Source organism: Silene latifolia, unplaced genomic scaffold, assembly GCF_048544455.1.
Source record: "Silene latifolia isolate original U9 population unplaced genomic scaffold, ASM4854445v1 scaffold_144, whole genome shotgun sequence".
NCBI lineage: Eukaryota > Viridiplantae > Streptophyta > Magnoliopsida > Caryophyllales > Caryophyllaceae > Silene > Silene latifolia.
In genome coordinates, this window is record NW_027413136.1 from 106175 (window position 1) to 126568 (window position 20394).

General features: G+C 36.3%; 4 protein-coding genes across 10 annotated transcripts; 2 read left to right on the top strand and 2 right to left on the bottom strand.

Annotated features, from left to right (window-relative positions):
• Positions 1–1708: 1708 nt before the first annotated feature.
• Positions 1709–3595, top strand: LOC141637803 (non-specific lipid transfer protein GPI-anchored 1-like). The gene is made up of 2 exons (XM_074447226.1): positions 1709–2487; positions 3202–3595. The coding sequence occupies exons 1-2, from the start codon at positions 2133–2135 to the stop codon at positions 3426–3428; spliced, it is 582 nt and encodes a 193-aa protein (XP_074303327.1). The 5' UTR covers positions 1709–2132; the 3' UTR covers positions 3429–3595.
• A 408-nt stretch (positions 3596–4003) lies between these two features.
• Positions 4004–4840, bottom strand: LOC141637810 (RNA polymerase II C-terminal domain phosphatase-like 4). Its single transcript, XM_074447236.1, has one exon. The coding sequence runs from the start codon at positions 4829–4831 to the stop codon at positions 4004–4006; it is 828 nt and encodes a 275-aa protein (XP_074303337.1). The 5' UTR covers positions 4832–4840.
• Positions 4841–6316: 1476 nt separating this feature from the next.
• LOC141637796 (ranBP2-type zinc finger protein At1g67325) lies at positions 6317–11239 on the top strand. Its single transcript, XM_074447214.1, has 10 exons — positions 6317–6474; positions 6825–6870; positions 8043–8158; positions 8586–8844; positions 9671–9747; positions 10058–10103; positions 10181–10290; positions 10440–10464; positions 10542–10693; positions 10933–11239. Exons 1-10 carry the CDS (start codon positions 6466–6468, stop codon positions 10933–10935), a joined length of 843 nt encoding a protein of 280 aa, XP_074303315.1. The 5' UTR covers positions 6317–6465; the 3' UTR covers positions 10936–11239.
• A 2220-nt stretch (positions 11240–13459) lies between these two features.
• Positions 13460–19384, bottom strand: LOC141637797 (squamosa promoter-binding-like protein 2). 7 transcript variants are annotated; one of them, XM_074447218.1, is made up of 6 exons: positions 19187–19383; positions 17098–17192; positions 16197–16919; positions 15959–16095; positions 15059–15307; positions 13460–14074 (listed from the first exon to the last, which is right to left on the bottom strand). In XM_074447218.1, exons 3-6 carry the CDS (start codon positions 16850–16852, stop codon positions 13788–13790), a joined length of 1329 nt encoding a protein of 442 aa, XP_074303319.1. In that variant the 5' UTR covers positions 16853–16919; positions 17098–17192; positions 19187–19383; the 3' UTR covers positions 13460–13787. The 7 variants fall into 7 exon arrangements, with proteins under 7 accessions (XP_074303319.1, XP_074303316.1, XP_074303321.1 ...); XM_074447215.1 differs by having other exon boundaries at positions 17128–17192; positions 19187–19381; XM_074447220.1 differs by lacking the exon at positions 17098–17192 and having other exon boundaries at positions 13460–14065; positions 19187–19384.
• Positions 19385–20394: the final 1010 nt, after the last annotated feature.

A 20394-nucleotide genomic window follows, 5' to 3' on the forward strand; every position in this document is an offset into this window, starting at 1 on the left:
ATGTATTTTAGAAGTGAATGGACTGAGCGACAAATGTTTAATAAACCGTCACAAGAGGTGGCCAACTTGGTGATCGACATGGCCCGCAACAAGGCATGGCATAGCCCGCCCAGTCCTGGCCGGTCTCCCTCGACCTGGCCAGACTCGGGGCAAGCCCGTTGACCTAGTCAAAAAAGTTTACATGGGCCACTCGGTGTTCCCGGCCCGCATCAGCCATAACACTAATTGGGCTGTGCTTGGGGTAATATTTTCGGTCCAGCTACATGACTTGTACTTAGTCCTGTGAACGGGACCTGTCCCCTAAGCTCGGCCCGGCCGGATAGCCACCTCTAAGTCTGTCATGGGCCTGTTAAAATTACAAATATATGGCCTATGGGAGTATTAAACTATCCAGTCTATCTTGCTTCAGACAGTCTTATGTCAGACCGCAATAAGACCTCTCACAAGTGAGAAGCACATGAGTGGTGGGACACCTCCGTGTGTTTTCCCACTCACACCTTAAATGGGTTTTTTGTGAGAGAAAATAGTATCGGTCTGACAATTTCAGACGGATATGACGGTCTGAAATAAGAACTTGTGTAAACTATCACGTCCGTGTAAAATTCGACTGCTTAATTACTCCTATTATATCACAAAGGTGACACTTTGTTCACTTTGTTAGTTTGTTTGTATCAACACAAATTCGTATTCATTTGGCAAATTAAAATTCTTTACTCCTTATAATCTTGGCAAACTAGTACCGTAATACTTGAAAACCACCGTCTTACAATGTAATACGGTCTTTTTATATATGAAGACATTCAATTTTAATAATAATTAAATTAGTGTTTTAACAATTAAAAAGAAAATGTCTTCCACAATAAAACGATCTTATTGTACAGTCTACACTAAACAGTGATGGATCTAAGGGGCTAGCAGAGGCGCTCATCCCCGCTGGCGGTCAGAATTTTCAAAGTTTTTATTTAAAAATTTCTTACATTTTTCGGGTTTCCGTAAAACCATTACCCATTCGCCCCTGCTGAAATTTTTCGCCTTCGCTGGAGTTAATTCCTAGCTCCGCCATTGTTACCAAGGCCGTCAAATTAATACCATTTGTTGAGGTTGTTAGTACAACCAGAAACGAATGCGTTAGTTTGATAGTTGATACTCATCATAGAGTTGTTTGGTGTTGACATGGTCTTTGCGTGTGGGCGCTCATAAATCATGCAACACGGCAGCAGCCACCTTCCACAGTTCCACTTTTTCCTGCTATCTATTTATCAAAGGAAACTTCTTGTTACCAGATAATTAACACAAAAAAAGATATTCGGGTCGTTAACTGAATTAACAATATAGCTTTATAATCTCTCCGTTTCAGTTGTTTGTTTAACTTTTATACTTATGCTGGAGCCTCATATAAATGAATTTTTATTAAGCAATAAAAACCTATATAAGTAATTACAAAGGGTGCTACCTGTTAAATTACTACTAGCTAACTCGGCCCTTAATCGAGGGTAATCTACAATAATATCTTTCCACGTTGTACGCTCGTCATTAATGCTCAAATGCCCACACCATAACTCCATAGCTAACTGAATTAACAATATAGCTTTATAATCTTTCCGTTTCAGTTATTTGTTTAACTTTTATATTTATGCTGAAGCCTCATATACATGAATTTTTAAGCAATAAAAATTGATATAAGGAACTATAAAAGGGTGCTACCTGTTACTACTAGCTAACTCGGCCCTTGAGTGTAGTCGACAATAATATCTTTCTACATTGTACGTTCATCATTAATGTTCAAATGCCCACTCCATAACTCCATAGCTAACACCCAACAATGTTAACAACTTGTTCATGACTATCTAGTCCACATGCATGTGACATTGTGACATACATTGCCTCAACCATAAAAACAAGCCTTAAATTCTACCTCTTATTCTCCAAAAACACATCACAATCTTGACACCCTTATCTTTTATCTATAATAATAATAATAATAATTTCATTTCTAGGAAAAATCTAACTAGCACATCTATAAAAAGGTGCTAAAAAAAATTAATATTTATAGACCTAATTCAACTTAAAACCCTGATAAAAACTGTTCTAATATAATATAGGCGTTTTATAAACCTGGAATTGTAGCAGTGATGGGTTCCCGGAATCTTATGATGACCAAGCTAGTATTGCTGACAATATGTCTCCAAGGGTTGCTTCATATGAGGTCAAGCGAGGGAGCGTCGTTGACGATGCAGTGTAGCCCGGCCATCACGGCGGTGACAAGCTGCCTTGGGTTTGCGACAGGGAAGTCGCCTGAGCCAACAACGGATTGTTGTAAGGCGGTAGGAAGCATGAAGGAGACACAGCCAGTGTGCTTGTGCTTCTTTATAGGACAAGCTCATAATGGTAGTGCCCAGATTACAAGTCTTGGTATTCAGGAAGATAAGCTCATTCAACTCCCTTCTGCTTGTCATCTTGCTAATGCTAGCATTACTAATTGTCCAAGTAAGTTTTATACTCAGTATTCGTTATTCTTATATTTCGACACTGTTTTTAATATTCATTACTTTTAATTTCAAGTAAAATATGAGTAGAAATTATATTCTTATAAAATCATTTAGATCCTTTTAAATTTCCAATTATATGATATTGGTAGTTTAATTAATTACTCGTATGTTTGAGAGTGAGTTTATTTAGTTTTTAACTTTTTTTTCGTTAGTATGAAAAATGAGAAAATATATCGATATTAATTAATGGAATATATGATAACATAGTTACTAGTTAATTTTTTTGGGCATATGGGTGATTGAATGAACTTTTAATTAGTTAAACATAATAGCTCATGTACTAAAATAGACCGTCAATTTATAAATTTGTTGAAATAATGAACATGTGGATCATATATTTCCACTAGAAAAGTAGGTGTCAACTATAATTAAGAGGACGATACTGATCGATAAAGAGATGAGTCTACCCAATACTATATATACAGAATATACGACATTTATGTAATTGTAATATATAATACAAAGTATATATCGTACGTGGTATATAAAAATCGTGTATGTGATTAACCAACCCATCTACTACAGATGGGTAGCCTTAAAAAAAATCGAGTATGTTGTAACAAAGTATGTTACGTTAATGGATTCATGCAAGTAAACCATGGACATAAATAAGCACTGTTTAATTAACAAATACAAATAATATTATGTGCAGAGCTTCTTGGAATCTCTCCATCGTCACCAGCTGCTGCCATATTCTTGCACAACAACGCCACCTCTCCAGCCGGACCAATATCGTCTTCATCATCGTCAACCGCTACCCCCAATAATTCAGGTGGTGGATTCAAGCATGAACATGATTTACTAGGTGGAGTTCTAGCAGTTTTTGTTTCGGCTTTTCTATGTTCGCCTTCCATTCAAAATTTCAAGTTATTGTTCTAAGATTATTGTCTAAGAAATTGTAGGGTTATCATGAATTTAATTGTGTATGGACTTTGGATCGAGGCTGTTATTATTATTTGTTGAGCTTTTTTTTTTATTCAGGATTATTTTTCTCATTATCAATGTACGAGTATCATCATTTATGAATGGGAAGTATTCTTATTGCATTGTTTCAACTACTTCACTAGCTAAGACGGATAATATCGTCTTAAGGAAGTTCTACTGAAGTTTATAAATCGCCTTGTTTAAATTTTTCTCCCATCAAAGTAACTCGGCTGTTATTACGTGATGTTTACTAATTACTCCGTATTTGTTTACAAATTTTATTTTGTACTCCTATCATCCCGTGTTAGCGACTTCCTTATATTAGAGAGACGGTAGATCGATAATTAGGTTAATCCTTGCTCGCACAATTTTTTTTTTTGGGCAACAGTAAACAACGACGAACAAAAATTCAAAATAACAAAAACGCAATAATGTAGATTACAAATTTAAACAAAATAGCTAAGTACAAGTACGTAATCAAACAATTCATCAAAATATACTTTTGTCTACTAATTCAAGAGCAAATTAAATTACTTCAACAATCGAAAGTTGTTCCTTACGTCTTCAACTACGTCCCTAACATCACGATTCTCGTAACCAACTTGGCTCGCTTCCGTATTATCAAAGAAAGCAATATGAATCTTCTTCAATTCCCTTAGTACTCTTGCAAGTTCACCATATTTCTCACTTTCATCTCCTCCCATTTGCAACCCTGCGTGTTTCATATTCGTCCGTTTACTATTACTTTTCACCTCAAAGAACAAGTACGGTTCTATCTCGATCACATTCTTAGGATGATCAACCCAAACCCGCTTTATGTCATCCACAATCAAACTAACCCGTTCGTTTAGATTCATGACATCTAGCCCTTTTATCATAGGCCTCTTACAATCTTCCACAGAAAACACGTTCGATGGTGATATATACAACCCGTTTGGATCAAGTATCTCGACCGCTTTAGTTGCATAACCCTTTGTACCCAATGTAAAGACGGATAAGTCGAACATAGTACTCGCTTCTTTCAAGAAGGTATGAACGTTAGGTCTTGGCTTAACTAGAAAATTATCTTTAATCATGAACAATTTACCTTCTTTCAACCAATTACGACGGCTCCGATGTCTGAGGCATTCTCGATCGGACGGGGTGAGCTCGTTAAGTGTAACCGTGTGTAAAAGAGTGTGATCCAAGTCCAAGACTAGGTGAAGCTTCTTTCGAGCAATTAAGCTTCTCAAATTGTCGTCACGAGCTTCTTTAACGCATAACATGGACATGTCTTGGGCGATCGTAGAAAGTTGGAACTCATTGTTGTTTCCCTTTCGAAAATTCGAGTCTTCGGATAACATAACCATAATAGTCATCTTGCTTGCTTGTTGAGGCTATAAACTCTGTAATCAGGCTTAATTGTTGTAAATTAGGTTATTTATTAATTGAAAGTGTGAGTATATTAAACAGTGAAACTAAAATTGTGTGTGTTGTGTATATATAGATAGATACCAACAAATTATAAGCGGAATCTGAAGCTAACCCTAATTTGTTTTTTGGTAAGAATTTTTTTAGGTAAGACTTTAATTGCCAAAAAACCAAAACCGACCTTCGGCCACGGACCGTGTTAATTTTGCCGACGATGAGTTTTTATTGGTTTTTTCTTTTCTATTTTGTTTTTTTGTCAAAGTAAACGTATAATTTCTTTTTTTACTATGACTTGTCAGTTGTCAATGTAGGAAATTTTATTAGTTATGGACTTATATAGGGTAAAGATTATATTAACATAAAACTTTATTTTTAATTATGATAAAAATAATTACCCCGTGTTATTTGCAATTATAAAATAAATAAATTCCCTACCCAATGTTTTTCATCTTTCACTTCCCTGAGTTCCTCTATAGTCTATATAGCTAATGTTAGATTTTTCTACCTGTCAAAGTTTTATTAGTGGTGTAGAGAAGATTCTCTTCGGGAGTCTAGGTGTGCAAATAAATACGGTAAACAGATATATTGAAATAAATATTTACTTGAGCTGAAAGAAATCTGATAATGTAACTTGTAGAGGTGGCAGTAGGGTTCAGGTCGATCGGTCGGGGCACGTATGGTTGAATCTTGTATTGAAATAAAATATAATGATTTGTCAGTATGTTCTTTTCTTTTATTCTTATTGTAAATACTTAAAAATAATTTTTTTATTTAGGAAAAGCAAATATTAATAATAGTATAATTATAGTATAATTTATAAATACCAAAATTATATATAAGGTAATTTAAATAGTACAATGTATAAATACAAAAATTGTGTTAAGAAAAACAAAATGAGCCCAAACAAGTTACAAATTCGAGCCTTGCTAAGCTCGAGACATGCTTAGATTCGAATGAGCTCAACTGACCTAAGGCTCCATACTGAGTTCGAGTCGAGCTTGGACGAGCCGCCTCCAAGGCTCGACAAGTCGATTCAGATCATTACATTCTTATGCAACCAAATCCTCCTACAAGTAGATCTAGACCGGGTCAGGTTTGGTTCAGGTTATTTTCGAGGTGTACAATAATTTGGGTCAGATCAGGTCGGTTCGAGTCATTTTCGGGTCTACTAATATCAAGTTTGTTATGAATAATATGATTAATTTGCAATAATAAACATTCAACTCGAGTTATTGTGGTTCATGATCAATTTGGATTACGAGTTATGCTCGAGTTCTCAATTCGAGTGTCACGCACTCACGCCTGTCACCCCGAGTTATTCAAGTAGGGTGAATTTTGTCAAGGCTACAAGTTCTCAAAACGACACCGTACGGCCAACAGCTGTCAAATTTTCTAATTTCCATAATTGTCCACAGACCACACCAAATAAAACTGAAACCTTGTTAGTTCACTTCACCCTCTTCGACGCAAATCGTCTCTCTCTTCTTTACCCCATCTGCACAATTTCGGCGGAAACCCTAGAAATTAAAAATCCCCAAATCAATTACTCTTCTCCGATCTCTCTCCTTAATCTTCCTTCATCATGTCTCAGGTAATCCTCCCCCTCTCAATCTCTTTTAATTAATTTATATTTCTCTCTTTTTTTGCTTAGTTTTTAATTCAATTAATTATATGCAAATAGTTTATTGAATTCATTAGATATTATGAACGAACGATTTACTCGCTGATCTACTCGTTAATTGCTTCGTTAGATCGTGTCGATTTGTTGAATAATTGAGCATTGCGGAAATGTAATTAGGCATCGAATTTTAGGGTTTTAAATCAATGTCACTATGTTGTTCTTGTGATCGTGTCGATTTGGTGATTTTTCTCTTTTTTCTTGCGATAATTGAAGAGGACCAAGTGTTTTTTGGTTTGTAATTTGGTTTATGTTTGTTTCAGATGGACAATAGAAATCCGTCAACCGCCAAGCGTGCTCGAACAGATGGTATTTTCTTCTTGTATTATTTTTGCTCTTAGATTGGTTGTGTACTTGTGTTTTCAAAGCATATGGTGGTAAAACAATGTTGGCTAGTGTGTTTGAAAATTTATAATTGAAATTTTACTAACTAAATAACGTTGTCGAGTTGTTCTATGGATTTAAAGCACATAGATATCTTCATAAATTTTGCTAGATGTAGAGTATTAGGTATAGCCATTTAATCTCTTAATGGTGTTAGCTAAATAAGAACAGTATTAGAGTTGAAAACTTGGAAGTACATAGTAGTTCGAGGACGGGGAGGACCTGGTACTTTCTTGGTTTACATGACATTGGTAAAAAAAATGGAGTTTTCCAAGGACTTCCTTAGCAGCCAATGTGTTTGGCTTGCTCATTGAAGGCCTGCTGCTAGAAAGTACAAACACGTTGGACGCCAAGCTTTTAACTTTTCATTTTAGCTGAATATTCTTGACAAGAATTAGTTTATTCTCTTAGTTGCTCCGCTGATATGTCCTTAATATTTGAGAAGGGCATTTGGAGTTTGCTTCACTTGTCTACTTTGGGATGTGTTTGGATAGAAAAAAACTGGAGAGAAGGGGAGGAGAGGGCAAAGAGGGAAGGGGAGGGGAGGTAAAATGGATGGGATAACTTCTCCCTCAAAATCTTTCCTATAGTATAGAAGTGGAGGATCCATGATCTCTCCACATTCATATGTTATCCGAACAAGGGAATTAACTCCCTCCAAAGTATGCTGATGAGTGATGACGGGTTCATACTTGTTTTGTTCTAAATTTGTAAATACACGATCTTTTATTCTTTAGACACATTTATCTGTCTTGGGTATATGGTGCTGGTTTTGTTTTAGGAGGCATTGGCGATTGTTATGATAGTAATGATACACAGATTTAGTTCCTTGGACTTTATTAGTGTTAAGTTTTAAGGGTGTTGAGTGACGTTTCCAAATTGTGTATCATAATGTTGGTTCTATCCAATATAATTTGATAATGTGATAGTCTATTTATTGGTATTTCATGCTTTGTATCTTTTTGTGCATGTTCACATTTGAGTCTGTGTTCCATATACCACGGTTTATTTTGTTTATTTTCGCGCTTTAAGTTACAGTTGTTTTGCTGCCTTCAAACTCGTTTATGACCGTGCTTCCTATCATCTTTGATTTTCAGGTGGTCGTAGGGAGGATGATTGGACTTGCCCTGGCTGTGGCAATGTCAATTTCTCATTTAGAACGACTTGCAATATGCGTAACTGTACCCAGCCTAGACCAGCTGATCACAATGGGGTAAGACTGCAAAATGTGTGTGTCTCATATTTACACTGGTGAGGTTGATTTTTGCTTGGCCTTGTAAGTTGTAAGTGCCCCTTAGTCGGTGGACCAAGGTTCAACTTCAGGTCTTTATTGGTCGGATAAAAGCATTATCTCCCTTACATCTTTTCCATGTTTGAGGTGTGGTGGGGAGTGATCGGGAGTTGGGGTCCTAGTTTTCTCTTAAAATTTTCAAACTCAAATGTGAAACAGAGACTTTCCACCCTATGTTCAAGATGTATTTGTTTTGATCGTCTTTATCATAGTGAAAGCATGTTCTTCAATAAACATGTAGTTAAACCTCTATTTCCATTGTTTCTGATTGTATGCACACTTTTATTGATTGAATTTAGGCTCTAATATTATTTTATTTATTATATACATATATCGTTTTTATTTTCAGAAATCTGCTGTTAAACCTATGCAACCCCCTCAACCTTATGCATCTTCGGGTCCTTATGGAGGAGGCTCTGGTGCACCACCATCATCTATGTACTTAGGAATGCCACCTTATGGGTCTTCGATGTTCAACGGATCCTCAGTTCCTCCTTATGATGCCCCATATTCTGGAGGATCAGCTTATCCTTACAATTACCCACCGAATCGCATGTCTGGAGGCAGTCCTTACCGACCAATGCCTGGTCCACCCCCTCAATATTCTGGTAGGTTTGATGTTCGTGAATGGTTTCTTATATTTGTTATTTTATCCTCGTAGTTCGACACACTCACTTCTCTTCAATCTCTCTCTAAATATGTGATCTTAATATTCTCATACAAAAGAGCTTTTTTAATGAATTTAATGGTTTATAAGTTTTAGACAGCTACTGTATACTTTTGTAGAAATAGAAGTGAAAGGCTCACGTCAAAATACAAAACGTCATATATAAAAAAGGAAGAAGTATGTCCTATTCGGACTTACCTATCTTTTGTTGCGATTTCTTGCTCTACTATATTTGTTTCAGTTTTCATTAATATTTTCTCGATCTTAGAAGTGCGAAACTGCTGACCGAAACTGTAGGCTAAAGGTGTCATAGATATCCCTGGCCTGGCTCTTATATTATTAGTGTTTTGTTGTAGTGCTTGACTGCTTGTGCAATATTCTTGCTGCTGTGTTTACGGAACCAAAAATTTTGTCCTTTTGCGGCTGGGTTTGTCTTTCTGACCTTTCCGCACGCCTTAACACTTCTTGATGTTAAGACAATTAGGCGAAGCAGAAATTGTAAATTTTTATGCTGAACACATGACCACTGATCTCTGCTGAATATTGAACTTGTTAACTGATAAGCACGGCTAAATTTCTACTAGATACAGCACACGAGTCCCATTTAGTAGCCTGCCCGTCATTATTTTGGCTGGGCTATCTTTACATTTCTGGTTTATATTATACAGTATAAATCTTAGATATTTAGCTTCAAAAAGTTGATGTACAATCCTAAGCCTTTCAATGACTGTAAATCGCTTATAACTCTACATCTCTGATACCTGTAGGTGGAATGTATGGCATGCCTCCACCAATGATGGACCGCTATGGTATGAGTATGCCACATATGGCCCCTCCTCCTATGGTATGTCTTTTGTCTTGAGTCTTGACCTACAATTTATGATCTTTACGGCTGCTGACTTGCGAGATGGTGTCATCTACTTATGTTTTTGCTTGCTGAATTGAATTTCCGTGAGGTGTATTTGGGTTTGATTTTGTAATTGTTATGATTTACCCTTGTTAATGTTGTGAACTAGTGGGATATGTGCAGGAGGTACTTTTAAGTTAATTTTCTGCTGAACATCTTCTAAATGGTGTCACAGCAGAAATGGTGTCACAGCAGAAACTATTAATAGTTTTTTTTTTTTTTTACTTAAATAGTGTTAATTTTGCAGGGTCCAAGGCCAGGGTTTTTCTCGGATAATAACTCTCAGAAGAAAGGTTTGTGTCAACATTTTCTCTCTCTTGGAAGTTTTTAAGCATGTATTTTAATCTAATTCATTGGTCCTATGATGTAGATATGCCGCGTGATAATGATTGGATATGCCCCAAATGTGGAAATGTGAATTTCTCCTTTAGAATTACTTGTAATATGAGGAAGTGTGGCACACCAAAGCCTGGATTGCAGGTTATTCTCTCTCTTTTTTTTTGTTTTTCTTTTTTTGTAAAGGTCAAGTTCTCAGCTGGGTAATACCCATTTCGTTTTTATTTAGTCCATCTCTGGCGTAATAACTAATTACTCTATTGTGTTTCTCTTTGTTTCACAAACAATTGCAGGTTCCGAAACCTGATAAAAATCCAAGTAAGTCTTATTATATGTAAATGTCAGTTTTCAGATTAAGATTCTTTGCATTTGTGTTTATACCTTCTGTTTTCCAGAGGGGAAATTGCCTGACGGCAGCTGGAAGTGTGAAAAATGTGGAAATTCAAACTTTCCTTTCAGAAACAAATGTAATAGGCAAAATTGTGGGGCTGAAAAACCAGCAGAGGAAAACAAGTCACCTTCCCCCGAAGCAGATGAAACTGAGCAGGTCTGTGACATTATTTACCTTCTTTGTTTATTATACGGGTTATTGATGCTTATATGTCTTTCTCACATGTGTAAATATTTTCCCTATGATGTACCTACTTTTGATAAACTTTATTATTTTGGTCTAAAATGGAATTTAAATAGAAGGTACCATCGACATTTCAATCTAGTATTTCTCCGCTTTTTTTTAGTATTCTATGAATCCGCACACTATTGATTTACAATTCTCTACTGTTCCAGTGAGTTCTAGGACATGTCTGGTTGTTTGGAAGGTCCAGAGTTGTCGTCCAGCATGCTCAGTATCAATGTCTGAAAGTCAGTCATGTCGTCGTCGTATTGCAGCGGTCACTCTACCTTCTCGTTGTGTCGGGTTCTTGTATTATCTGCTATGGTGTCAGCCGTATAATGTGGATCTTTTATATTTACCCAGCTGAGTCTGGTGAATTTTTACTTGTGGATTGTGTTTCTTTCATTAGGCATATGACCATGAGATGAATTTATTTATCATAGAGTATGTCAGTCGTCAACATGCGACTGAGTTTCTTAATTTAGCGGGAAATTAGCAACTGCTCTTTGTATTTTTAGTAATTTGTTAACGTCAATCGTCAATGCGGTTTTTTTCGATGTAAATCATTCGGTTTGGTCTGGATTTGAGCCGGCTAGGACCACAAAGGTGTAGAAGGTCGCCTGCTTGAGTTTTAATAGTGTTGTACTACCAGGGTCATGATTCGTGAACCTCCTATGGTTAAGCTTAGATCAACTCCGTCAGGCATACTTATGGGTAAAATGTCAAATTGCCTATCTGCGTTTCACATAATCTTCCTTGGTTCATATTATACCTGGATTCTTGTGGTACAAGGGTTCGTGTAGGTCTAGATAATGGATGTGTCCACTTACTAATGGACTTGGTACATAGTTAACCCGGGTTCGTTATTCCTATGCAAGTTGTGTACTTTTGTTGACCAAAGTATAAGTGGATGTTGAAGCATGATTTGTTGGGAAGTAAGGTTATCGTTGTTGACTCGTAATGCGTGGTGCTTCTTGTTCCTAAATCCTTATTTGGTTAAGTTGTTAGTTTAATCCGCTAAAGCATCTTCATACATTACTCCATTGTTTGTTGAAGCGGCGTAAAATCGAGTGTTTGATACCTCTCTCTTCAAAATTGCATGGCTTCACGTATATTTGTATTATTTGAAATTTTTCTTTTGATGATTAAGATTCAGAGCTCCAATATTATCAGTAGTATATGCTCAGCAATTTTTATTCAATCGTAGTAGGGGTTAGGGGTATGGTGTTCCGTCGTCTTAACTGTACTTGCAGAGTTAGAGATATGAGGCTGTTACTCATCAGTTGAAGCTTAAGTGCTGCGGACATCTCGTGAAAGTTCGTTATAGTCTACGATTGCCCAACGAAATCCAGTCCCCGAAGTTGTTTATATCTTCTAGTTTAACTGTGCCAAATTTGTGGATTGGAGGCAGCCACCTACCTACGATAAGCTGAACCAAGTTTTGAGACGGTGTAACTTGGGAAGTAAATATTTTAGGTGGTTGCAAGGCCAGAGATATAGGTCCGCGCTTGTACTTGCTCTGCATAAGAATTAGTGTAGTATATTTTGAATTAAGATAGATTGATTGGCCGTAATTGTTTTTTCGATTGCTGAATGGGGAAACCCTCAATTAAGTTTGTAGAGACGTTATTGTTGATAGTGCAATGGAAGGGTTTCTCTGTGATTTTGAATTATTATTCGGGAAAACTTGAAATGGTAACACATGAAAATGACATTTCCCTGAGACCTTTTATCTAAAATAAATACCCGAACTTGTTAACTATGTCTGCATTGAATTCGGCCCAAGTACACATTTGATCACCTGTAAAGTATCACTACTTACAACCGCAGTTTGGAAAATTAACACAAGGCGAAATACATGAGGAACGACTACAAATGGAGTAGATAAATTACTGCATTGTTATAATTAAGATTCAACGGGGCTGCAGTTCTATCATCAAATCATCATCTTCAATATAATTGAAGTACTATTACAAAATTAGTTATTTTTTTTTGAGGAATTACAAAATTAGTTATTGAATTGATGTAATTAATAAGGCGTGTTAAAGCGAAAATAATTTTGGGAAGCGAACTTGTTAAAGCGAAAATAAATTCCACTTTCTACAATTCACCTGATAATGATCCTTGACAACTTTTAACGATTCCCCTTTATCCAATCTCACTGTCGTACATTCATACTTAGCCCTACTATTGTCCCCTTTCTATATCGATACTATCAAACAAGCCCTTCACCTCTTCGTGGGTACTCGACGTAATTTACATCTTTCATCATTCGGAAGCAGCCTCTTTGTGTTGCTAACACAAGAGTATGGTCGGACTCCCCTTGGCCTCGCAACTTTGCTAGTCATTGTGATAATGTTATTGTTGTTGGGTCGGAAATTTGGTCTCTCTATTCTCTTGGTTCTTTAGGCATTAGTGGGAAAATTGATAACTAAATTTAATACTTCCTTTGTCAAAATCATTTGTTTATTTTAGATTAAATATCCCTCACGATGAATAAATAATAAATAATTGAAACATAGTGAGATCTAAATAAGAGATTGTTCCACTCGATTTTCACTCGTCTTAAATCCCTTTAAACAATGGGAAAAGATGGTGCCCACATTGTTCACTCAATGTTCAATTGAGGCAATGTTCAAATTATAGAATCAAGTGTAAATGAGCAGAATCTTGCAAATTTGGAAAAATTAAACAGAAGCCTACACAGTCTTAAAAGATATGTTGGTTCATAGATGTCAATTTGCTGGTTCATTCAATTCCTTCAACTCACCGACAGTCGACCGGTAAAACAAGAAAATTCTGCAGTGAAAATTGAGTGAACCAGTCTTGCATTCTGACCTCTTAAATCATATCTTCCTAGCAACAGAATTACTAGATTTACTGTCTGCTAATAGCTAATCAAGTAACCATGCAAATCCACAGTTCATGGTTTTAGGAGATGAATACTCGATCACCGTGCTAAAATGTTTCGATACTATCGAGTACGGAGTACTAATTAGGCGAATGTTTGGGTCCCGAGGACTGGAATCTAGTAGTGATAATAACTGGCTTCATTGGGAGCTTTGAACAACTGGAAAGATGGTGTTTGTGATCCATGACCAGAACCGGCTTGTTGGTCCGATATCCAGAAGTCTGATGAAACGGGTGGGCCACCTAGTGGGACCGGATCCATGGCAGGAAAAGACTGCAGAGTATGGTGGTCAAGTTGGGCCTGGTGAGGGTCGCATGAACCCCAAGTACTTGTTGACAGAAGAGAGAGAGCACGGAGTTCTTGAGCCGCGTCTACATTGGTTGGTCCCATCGAACCTGATAAACCTGCAGCTTTTAAGTTAATCAAGTGAAAAAATATGATCAAAGATAAAACTGACTGAACTGAACCGAGACAATAGTTATGCATGTGCCTTACGACTTAAACCCTCACTTTCATTTCAAAGAATCTTTCGAGGATACGAGTGTACAACAACAAGACACTCAAGGGTTCGGATGTATGGAATCAATACCCAATTCTTGCCACTCCAATGCATCATTTACAATGACCAACGTAAAAGAGACTCGTGATGAAGCATTTAATATAGGTCACAGTTCGAATGAACCCCTCATGTCTCCCTCTCCTTGTACTCTACTCGTCTTGTATCTTCCACATTAAAAATGAGGCACTTGGTATGATATTTAATCAATCTAAACCTTATTTCCTAATCCCTAACCCTTACTTTAGGATAGAGTCCCTGTCCTCCGGGTATTATTAAATATCAGTCGGGACACCGATTCACGACAAAGTTATCAAGGTTTTGGAGGTTACAGTGACCACATTTTGTCATATTTTGAGGTGATGTATGCTACATATAGCTAGATTAAGCTGCAACAGCCGATACCACGACCATGACCAAAACCGAGATTTTATACTATGCCTGCCCTTATCCAGTTCGATACTTGGATATATATCCACGTCCGACACCCTATACAGTGTATCCCATGACTTTAAATGGGGCATTCAATCCTATTTTTTTTATTTCTGAGATTAAATTCCATGGTCCCCTGTAACTAATAACTAGATAGACACATGAGAGGATCCTCAGTCGAAGTATGGTTGTGAACTAGTGATGACGGTGCATTACAAAGTAATTACTGATTATGTTCAGCAATCAGAATTTGTATAACCATCTACCAAGACAAGTGTCAGGACCATAGATAGTAAATTTCTGGTGCTTTTATCATTTTAGTTTTAAGACTATAGGATTCTGAAGATTTTAGTACTAAACTACTACGAATAATATCTGCAAATTGGAAAGGAAAATATACCTCGATGGTAAACCTCAGATGGTTCACCCTTGGGTGGTAAAAAGTGAGTTGAAACAGGAGCAGTCTTTGTCACTGGGGTTTGCAGCTCGTCGTAGGTATAGGGCGAACCATTAGTACCGCCTTTTACAAGGTTGAAAAGGCCTGGCTTTTCCTGTACAACCTTGGAATCCCTTATGTTGTCCCAGCTACCCGGCCTAGTATGAAGCATTGGTGCCTGGTTAAACCCGAAATTCAGCTGATTCCTACCCTCTGCAGACAATCACAAAAATGAAGAAAAAAGACGTTAAATCACAGAGATTTAAATAATGGCGCGACAGAACTGCAAGCAATGTTGAATCATGACCCGAACAGTCACAGAACTGAAAGCGATATTGACATAAAGACTAGCAAAGCTGGATCCATCAAGTAAAAATGCCAATGATATCATAAAATGATTTTCAGCAGATAGATCTGAACTACTGATTTCTGACGATGTCCAACCGATCTTCACAACCATGATTCATTTAATTTTTTTTTCTAAAGTAGAAACACACAAGCAGTTCCCAAATGATATAAACTGAACAAGGAGGCATAAGCCCACAGCCCCATATGTTGGACAGAGCTTGTTTTCCACAAGGGTGGCAAGAGGTAGTAAATAAATTTAATGCAAATTGCAATGCAAAGTTACGGCCTTACGAGTCATCTGGAATTCACCTGCGTGTTTCAAACTCATAGCCTCTCTATGTTTCAGAGTTCAAACAGATGGATTTAAGGTTATGTACATCCGTTGATATGACCCCCCTGTACTCGCCAATGTCGCCATGGCGGAGTGGCACAGGGGTAATACTGTTGTTGATGCTAGTGCATGACACGTTTGAACAGCTATGTGCAAGGCATTTAAGAAAGAAAACAAAGAAATACCATATAAAGATGTCGCCAGTCTCATTGAATTGAACTGGATGATCTCTGGTTTTGGCTTCCGGCGACGTGCATTATGGTCAGAAAGACGTCTACGACAGCTTCTTTTCTTCTGATCAAACTCTGAAAGGCTATGAAACCTGCAGAATAAAAAACAATAGAAAATACTCATTAAACTTCTAGAAATAAATAATAATAGTAACTATCGAACATAGTTGAACTAAGTTCCTCTGGAGCTTACCGGCTACACTGTTGGCAAAACCGTCTCTCATGTCCATTAATGACAACCAACGGGCATTTGGCATGGCTTTCACAGACTCTATGCTTCTTGTGGTATTCTTTGGCTGATGAAAGATTAACATTGCATCCTTCAACTTGACATCGTGACATTTCCAAACTCAGAGACGAAGATTTTGACTTCTTTGCAGAAGAATCATTATTCTTCACATTTCCTGCCCTAGATTTATCTTCAAAATATGTTCGATTGCAAAGCTCCAGAGCTATCAAAGATTCACCAGAAACAGCCGAGCTTTCAACTGTTGGGGATGTTCTTCCTAGCTCAGATTTAGCCAACTCTCTCTTCCTTCCCAGATCTTGTTGGAAACAATCATTTGTTTCCAGCGAGAAATTTGTTTCTTTGATCTCTCTATCGGTGGACGAGTGATCAGAAGCTGTTTTGGAGCTTCTCGATGAGGAAGCATAACCCAAATCAGAACCAGTACCGCCATCACTATGGCCACCAGAAGAATAGAAAGACCCGGCCTCAAATGCTTCCATTCTCTCAATCTCAGACTCGACAAATTGCAACGTTTTTGGTGATTCTCCGACTTTGGTGCTAAACATGACCAAGTTCTCCAAATCATACATGAAGGGATTTCTCGCATGCGATTCCATCATTGAAATGGCAGTCCCAACGCTTACTCCCGATTTTGTAAAATTACTAATCAAAGCTTCAAAGTAAAACCTACAAGATTTCAAACAATACTCCAGAGTGTCAGTGGAATAGCTCTACAGATTGAAGAAATGAACTACAGAAAATGATTACATCAGATTCCAAAAAAAAAAAAAAAAAAAAAACAAATAACAAATAACGATTGCATTTAAACACAAGTATGCCATAGTTTATCAATCAAATATCATGCCTTCAAATTGACAGTGTTAGCAGCACAAACCCTGTAATCCACAATCATGCTTCAGCTCAACCCGAACTGAAGAATCGAATTCGCATATAAAGCTGCTGCAAGAAAGAACATTCCCAACACAAAACACCTTAAAGAAACCTTCTTCTGTAATACAATGCACAAATCACTTTCTTTTTTTCCTTTTTTTTCCGACTCGACTTATAAGCCAAACAATAAAGCAACTAAAGGTAGCAATCAAGTTCTAAAACACCACTCAACAAACACAATCTAGCTATAATGATTCTATTCAATTTTTTCCTCTACAAGTTTGAAGTTAAAAGTACAAGAAAGGGTGAATATGATCCCTGGACAGTGGACACTATATCAGCCTTCTGTTTTTGAAGTGTAGGCCTTAACTTCCACACTTTGGTAAGGTTTTATACTTATATAAATGCAGTTTATTAATCTTTTGTACTTTCTAATTCCACTTTAAGAAAAAGACTGAATAATTTAGTATTACCACATTAACTCACCTAGAAACTAACCCTTCCAATATCCTATTATTATGCTATAGAGGTTGCCTAATTGTTATATACTCCCTCCGGTTTCTATTTTAGGGGTGTCCATTAATAAATTTCCTACACGTAACGTTACATTTTCCATTAACCGAAGATGTTTAAGCCTAGTGGACTATGGACCTGCCTCGGCATTGTATTGCTCTTGAGGCTCATTTGACACGGAAAAAATAAATTATTGTGTTATTTGTTTTGCAAACAAAAATAGGAAGTTTACTCATGAAGTGCTACTCAACACCTCACAAACTTGTCAGTGTCTCTCTCTCCAATTATTTGTGCCAACTAGCCACCCATAATGAATTGAAAGCTTTTACCTTTCCCTCTTTAACCTTAAAAACATCCCAAATGTTTACAAGAATTACAAGAACTCAATTAACAACATATGCCCATGATGTCAATATTAATCTAAAACATGCCCATCATCCCAATAATCTAAGTAGTCGAGATAACACGATTACAAATCCTCGAGTCTCAATTGTGAAACTAACCAAATCACCTCATTTATCTACATGATATGTGCATCTATGTCGTAATGTGACTCATACAACGGTTTTAACTAAGACCAACTGTATCAGAAATGAATTAGATCATGAAAGTAATCAAAATATACCAACAAAAAAGGGTGGCCAATTGGGATTTCAAGGCAGTTGAACTGAGACAGATGGATGTTAATATCTGACAACAAAATCACTACAATATGATTTTGATCATTTCTATGATACCAACTTTACAAAAACAAATACTACTAGTCAAAAGTCAAGTTTCAAAGTTTTTGACAGAATATTAAACAACTTCAATTTCACGCAAATCATCACAAGATCACCTTAATTATATCATAATTATTCTTGTGTAAGACCGTATTACACTAATTTGCGCAAAACCGATCTATAATACTATAAATATATATACACCATCACATATCACATAAATAAGTGAAAAGTTGATTACTAAAATGAACCCGTTTTACAAACTTTTTGTATATAAGACGACCTTACACAAGAAATTATCGATGAATTAACATGAACAAGAGTATAAAATTACATAAAACCAAAATTTAAGGATGCCTCTTCCACCCCTTCAAAGGGTTTCCACTTGGGTTTTGTGTCTCAGCAAAACCAAAGAAATTAAGTAATAAAACGACACCGTTTGGTTCACACATTTCCCCAAAAAAATTACCATAAACACACTAAAATACTCAAAAAAAATAAAACAAACCCAGAAAACATATCAAGAAATTAACATTAACTGTGATACCAAAAACAGCAAAAACTCAGAATCACAACTCAAATCAGGTAAAAATGTTTTTACTTTTTAACACCAAATGAAGAAATATAACCATCATATCTTTCCTCAATTTCAGAGTTTATTTACCTGTATTGTAAATAGTTAAATAATACCCACTGAGTAAAAACTAACAGATTCACAAAAAAGAACAATAATTTCATACTATTCCCAGTATAAAACAATACTCATTTCCGTCCCGATTATTTATTTACTTTTGATTAAAATACGGGAAATAAAAAAAAAGTAAATACCTTTAGCAAGCAACTTTTTTTTTCTTGGTGTAGAAAGGAAGCTCATCAATTATGGTATGGAAAGCTCATTGGAAACTTACCCTCTTTTATTTTATTTATTTATATTTTATTATTATTTTATATTATTTTTATATTATTATTTTTTGGGTACAGCTAACTTTTGTTCATCATTTTCTATAGAAGTGAAAGAGTGAGAGACAGCAAGGAGTGAGAGTGTGAAAGGTGTGGGAATTATTGGCTGGGGTTAAAAATTACAGTAAATAAACAGTAGTTTTTTTTTTCTTTTTTTAAGTCAAAATCATACGGAGCATAAAAGTTGTGGGAATCTACTTTGTCGTTTTTTTCTCTCTTTTTCTTACTGTACTTTATTATTTACTGTGATATGATACGAGTGTAGGGTATAGTGGTAATAATTTCGGCATGCAATTTGTGATGGATTGATGGTGATAGTGATGGTGATGACATTTTAGTTTAGCCTTTGTTTGATTATATTAAATGTGCTTAAGTCTTAAAGAGGTGTTAATTTAGTGATTAAAACAAAGATGTCGTGATAATAGGTGGAATTATATTTTTATATCTGACAAACGCATTCGTTTCAGTTTTAAATCAGGTTGATTTTATTCGGGTTAACCTTAGTTTTAGTTTCAGTTTGATTTCAATCGAGTTCATTCAGTGAACAACTTGTATCGGTTTGTGTTATTTCGGGTTAAGTATAGTCCGAATTAAGTCAATATCAGTTTAGGTGAGTTATGGGACATATTTTCTATGTAAATAGTCTAAAAATCAATCAAAATATCCAGTTTGCGGTAGAAATTAGAATGTTTCAATTGATCATTCGACTCATACATTTATATAAGAATTAATTGGACAAAGTTCTCCTCCATTACTTTACTATCTCCATTACCTTTCATTATCTCTCAACGAATGAGATATGGCAATCCAATGATTAAGTGTTTTGATGAGGAGGAAATATTCTAAGGACCGTCAAACTAACCATGTGTAACGCTCTGCCCTCGAAACGAAAAGTTTACGTCCTCGTAACACCAGACATTGATCTCCCTCCTAGTAGCACCAGACACTGATCCAGACACTGATCTCCCTCCTAGTAGCGTAACCCATACATTGACCAACAACAACTATAACATCAGAGCATTAATCCCAAAATGATTTGGAGTCGGCTGCTAGCGAGTTATTGGAGCATAGGTTTG